We start from the raw sequence: 6,000 nt of genomic DNA, 5'->3' as shown, positions 1-6,000 counted from the left end.
TACAGATGGGTATTGGTGGAGGAGGTGCTAAAGTAACATCAAGGTTGTGGTCAAAAGAGCCAACTAAAGATGAAAGACAATATGATCAACTTGAAAAATTGGGAGTAAACATGTAAAACGTTTCTATTATACTCTTCTATAATATTCACAAACCTGTTTTGGCGACATACATAATATGCTCCATGTCACTAACATTAGGAAGGATGAGAGCTTTCTTAAAGAAAAGGGTTCAGTCTTGTACAATTGGTGCAATGTTACTTTTGCAATTACTCCACTCACAAACAAAATAAATTAAGAGTAAATTTAATAATAACTAATAAATAGGGTTAAGCAAACAGCTACTATATTTACAAACCATTTACGTTTATGATACAAGATCAATGGGGTTTCCATGAGATATTGTTTAATCCTTGGAATGACCGTTTAAGCTGGTTACTGTCTGCCCAGGGAGAGTCAAGATATGAATCATCCTCCTCCTCTTCCAGATGCTGTTGAGAAAATTTACATGAAGTTGTTACACTAAGAGAAGTAAATGAACACTAGGCAATGAGTTTACTATTTTTTTTTTTTTATAAAGCAGTACTGAAGGCTTTAAAAAAAGAAGAAAGAAAGAAATTAAAGAAAGAAAGAAAAAAAAAAAAAAATATATATATATATATATATATATATATATATATATATATATATATATATATATATATATATATATATATATATATATATATATATATATATGTAAGTGTTTACATAATAAAAGATGGAAATGTTAGTCCATATATATAAAAGACTAAAACTAAAGAGGTCAACCAGATTGCTTGCAGGAATGTGATCAGACTAGAGACGCTAAAGATGACGTATACAATAAAAGTAGGCTAAGATAACATGTCGTCACCTGTAGTCCATTCATTTGTTTTGAAACAGTCCAAGCTCCCTGCTTGAGACAACTACCGCGACCTATAATTCAAACGGCCTACGTGATCTGTAGCGTGTCTCATTTTGATTGTGTGTTCGTATGTAACTATGTCATTGTATGTATGTTCATATGTTCGAACTACTGTCTGTTCCTTTATGACTGTTAACCGAGATGGTAGACAGGCAGAACAGAGTTAGCTATCGTCATTAGAAGACCTGTATCTCTTTACCTAAGCTTTATCATGTAGAGAGAACAGAAGTAGCCATCATCATTGGCAGAAGCGATCAAGCTATCGTTATTAGAAGACTTGTACAATCATATCTGATCTTCAGCATGTAAACTTCAGAAGAATATATATATTTTTATACTTCGTGTTTTCTACAAGAACCTCCTCACCATGAGTTTAGCACATCGTCGCCATAAACAAGAAGACAATCCCGACTTTGTAAGTGATCTACAAACCCCAAGACACTCCATTGAAGATGGAAGTGCAATACCAACCGACTTAGCGTATGATTATCGCAAGTCTAACATTACCTCATAGGGCGCCTTATCATACAAGGCACAAGCCCTAAAAGTGGTGGCAAGCGTACCAGAAGGACTCTACAACTTCTCCGAAGATAAAAACAGAATAATAATCATGAAGTCAACGACGACGAAAGCAGCAGATTCTTCAAGCAACCTAGTATCATGCGTTTTAGTGAGCGACTTCAGAAAAACAACAAGAACTTCACCGACGACGAAAAGCAAGAGATTCTTCAAGCAACTTAGTATCATCGTTTAGTGAATAACTTCAAGAAACAAAACCGACGTGTCTTTTTCCTACGGCAACGCAAGCTTCGTCTCTCATTAGAATCATTCAAGAAAACATTGTTAGTGAGCGTTTCCGGCACTTCAAGAAACAAACCGAACGCGTCTGCAGCATTGGATCTTTCAAGGGCTCGAATCATCGAAACAACGCGCACTGGGGGAAACTGAAGCCAAACCAGGTCATCCGCTAAATAGAGAAGGAGGACCAAGGCCGTGTGTCATTATCGGAACACCCGTGACTTCCACAAAAGCAAGCTAAGTACAATTTTTATTCATTTGGAGTAACTTGAGTGTTTCCTTTGCAGGTTGAATTTCGTTATTCCTGTGGCTGAAGTTACGAGACATTCTTATCTTACTTTTTTACAGAAATTATCTACATCATTGAGATTTCGCTACTGCGAGTTTTTTATCTTTGAGTGTCTGTTTCCAGAAGTTCTACTGAATATCATAATCTATACTATGTTAATTTTATCATTTTGGGTGATTATTAATCCCTTACGTAACAAATCATATTAAACAGTGAATATGCGTTTACGCAGTGGACGTCTGTATTTATACAGATGCATGGATAGGGTCGTTAAGCACCGTAGTGATTAGAAAACACACAAAAAAACAAGTGGAACACCCGTACAAACCTATATAAATTAGAGGTAACACTATTTCGGGTTATGACAATAAATGCTCCTTTGCAAAGTCCCGATCGCAGTTTTAGCCTTGAGTTTTTTGAGTTATATAAAATATCAAACCTCAATGACTCAACTTAACTTTAAAATATGGCTGGATTGCAAGGAATAACATGTCTGTAAAAAACTTTCATCAGGCTAAATGCGCTGACCAGGATCCCTCACTATTTCAAATTTTAGCAAAGAATGAAGTACAAACAGTTAATATTGAATGCAGTAGTGATAACTTGTCTTAATAGTAATCGCTCAGTTCCTAATAGTTCGTCATTCATTGCTTTATACGTAACCAGCAACATAATGCTAAAAACACACAATACGTTGCCGATGGTAATAAAGAGAAGGATCCTAATTATTACAAAAAGAAATAGAAACAGTAGCCCGTTCAGAATCAAACAAGCAAACTCGGTGACTGTCACCTAGTCAAGCGGTCAAGGTCAGTCAAAACTGCCGAAGTGTTCAAAGCATAGCAAATTCCACACAATAAGCGACTCTAGCAGAGTGGGGAAAAGCGATTGTTGATCATACATCCCAAATACCTTTTTAAAATTAAAAAGGAATTTCCCTATGCATCACACGACAGTATCAAGTAATCAGAGCAGGTTCTAGTAATTTTAATACATTAAGTTATAATAAATACTGGTGGATTAAGCCCAACTGTACGCGCCGTAAAAATTAGAATATCTTGTTTTATTCCTTTAGTAAATGTAATATCCTGTATTTACGGACTCACCGTCTGTTGTTCGAACTTCCTATGAGAAGTCCGGATAAGCGAGCGCTTACAGATACCTCTATAGTTATAAAAAACATTGATCTGTATGTAGTGTAATTGTAAGATCCATCTAGGGGTATACAAAATATTATCTTACATCCTGCAAAATAAGGCGTGTTTATCAAAGGAAAATCCTATAAACCTTCAAACATATTAAAAATCCGTTGAAAAAAAAGAGACAATTAATCAAATAATAACTTATATAAAGGAACTATACATTTGTCTCATAAATCGTAACATTGTTCAAATGACCCAACAGAATTCTCCCACAACCGCAGTCGTAGTTTGCATGCAAAATCTCGAGAAGCATGCACCCTCAAATGTCTTAGTGCGTGTAAAAAGACTTTGCTGGGAAATGAAATTTTAATCCTTCCCGACACTCTGAAATATAACGATTTTCGCGAACAAAACCCTAGACACGGTTGACTCGCAGCAACAGGTTAATCTAGTAATCCACAAAACCTATACATATAAATATCGCATTTTTTTATTGTTGCTAATTTTTAATCACGCCAATCAGTCGTAGATGAATCTCCCTTATACTCTATCTAAAGTAATATCCGTAAAGTCATTCAAGCAGAGGTGATTCAGCAGAAACTTTTTTTTATCTTTTACCTGAATACCAGGAAGTTTCTCCACTAGCGAGTGATCTCTGGGAAAAAACGGATGTAATTTAACACAAAATACGGTCTAAGGACAAACATAAAGCTATATACGTACCTTCGTATAGACTCTCACTGAAATTTCAAAATAAGAGGTAAATGACTCAGTTGAAAAATGTTAGTAATAGGAGCCATTAGGAAATCAAATAAGCCCATATAATTTTTCCCTCAAACGTCATGCCATAAAAAATCGGACTTGGCGTATCTGCGTAGATTTCTGTCGCTTACAAGGAAACGACTCCCGATAGTTTCCAGTGCCATGTACCGACGACATCTTATCTCTGTTAGGTTAGAATAAATTTTTCACCAGCTTGGACTTACTTAAAGGCTTTTACCTGATACCATTACCTAAGTGATTGTACCTCATATACCGTTTTCAGCACACAGGGGACATTATCAATTTTTACGTATGCCTCCGGCTTACGTTGCGCCCCAATTATAATATAGTGTTTGGAGACTTTTAGGGGATACCCTACATGCTTATATGGTTGGTCATATAATCTTTTCTAAATAGTACCTTAGAAGTACATTCACATAAACTAGAGCTAGTGCTACAGAGACAAAGACAAATAATCTCAGAGTAAAAATATCTAAATGTGAGTTTTTTTTTAAAACCGAACATGTTTATCTAGGTTTTATGTCTAGTCAAGGTCTTAAAGTAGTCCATGGTAAGGTGTCGGCTATTCATAACTTTCCGGTACTTATTAACGTAAAAGGGGATACAGCACTTTTGCGCTGTAGTGGGTATTACAATCGTATGCAAATATGTAACTCTTCAATCATGACAGCTCCTTTAACAGATCTGACGAAGAAGAGCGTAGATTGATTATGGTCTAAAAAGCATCAACAGGCGTTCGATATCTTAAAAGCGGAATAATGCAGCTTACCTAACTTAAAAATCCCTTGATTTAAATAAAGGAATTTTTTTTATTGCAACAGACGCCTCACACCAAGGGGTAAGAGGGATACTACTTCAGCAATATGATAAACAGTTCTTTCCTATAGCTTTTTATTCATGTAAACTAAAGCCCTCTGAAAGTAAATATACAGTAATAGGCAAGGAAGGGCTAGATATCGTTAACTCACTAGTACATTTTAAGTTCATAATCTACGGCTATCCTGTTAAAGTCCTCACTGAGCATAAGTCACGTTATCCGAGTTTTTTCAAAGGCTTTAATCACAGTCCAAAAGGAACTCGGTGACAAATGATCATTCAGGTCTTTGAAGCCAAGATAAGATATCTACCCTGGGAAAGCATTATCATAGCTGACGCATTATCCCGCAATCCCGCACCATACTGCAAAGAACCATTAATTAGACTAAAAAATATAGAAACATCCGTGCCATATTGTTTAAACCACCGTATCTTAAACAAGAAAATTCCTTTAACCCCTCCCAAGAGATCGCTGAGCATTGAATATCTGGGTTGGCGAAGCGCAGAACTGTTACAAACTGAACAAAGCAAGAGTCAACAGACATAACCCAAACAATAAACACTTCGAACGGAAAGGAAAGGGAGGTCCCCCCCCCCCCCAAACAGAGCAGACAATAAACACCAAACAATCAAACACTTGCGAATGGAAACAAGGGTCAGCGGCCTTCCTAAGCAAAAAACAAAAATAAACACTTCAAGCGAAACACTAAAGCCCAAAAAAGTCTATTTTTAAAGTCCACCCATGGGTTTATCAGAATAATTGTAATCAAAATGTTAATATTTATTAGTTTGTAGGGTCCTGATGTGCACGATGGGAAAACCCGAAGGAAAACAAAGCAGATATGGACTAACGACCACGGTTAGTTAGTAATAATCTCTTTCATACCAAATCGTCATTAAACTTTGGTTGCATTCCCGTCCATCCAGGTTTCCCTACTATGTCACAGAAAGCCAAATCACTGTTTTACTGGCCTACAATGCTTACAGATATAAAAAAGCACATAACTGATTGTAACACGTGTCATGAAAACAAGGGACACACTAAGACACCTGTCAGTTTAAGGGCCATATCCTGTGCCAAATCAATCCTTGAAAGAATATACGTAGAATTATTAACAAGAATTACGAGTCTGACAGAGGGAATAAACACTTCTTAGTGTTATAGTTTCCTTGACACGTTATATAGAATTAATAGCACCAAAAACAAACACCTCAATTGAGTGCGTTAG

The 6,000-nt window shown here is 36.2% G+C and overlaps 1 protein-coding gene across 1 annotated transcript in view; it reads right to left on the bottom strand.

The window, feature by feature from the left end:
* Window positions 1–342: 342 nt before the first annotated feature.
* Window positions 343–6,000, bottom strand: part of LOC135201006 (cilia- and flagella-associated protein 298-like) — a gene marked incomplete at its 5' end in the record, with an annotated part of 64,803 nt that continues 59,145 nt past the window's right edge. The window contains 1 exon segment of the mRNA XM_064229827.1: window positions 343–488. Coding sequence (XP_064085897.1) covers window positions 378–488 — 111 coding nt within the window.

This window comes from Macrobrachium nipponense, chromosome 27, assembly GCF_015104395.2.
Source record: "Macrobrachium nipponense isolate FS-2020 chromosome 27, ASM1510439v2, whole genome shotgun sequence".
Lineage (NCBI taxonomy): Eukaryota > Metazoa > Arthropoda > Malacostraca > Decapoda > Palaemonidae > Macrobrachium > Macrobrachium nipponense.
This window is presented reverse-complemented; position numbering and strand designations above follow the sequence as displayed.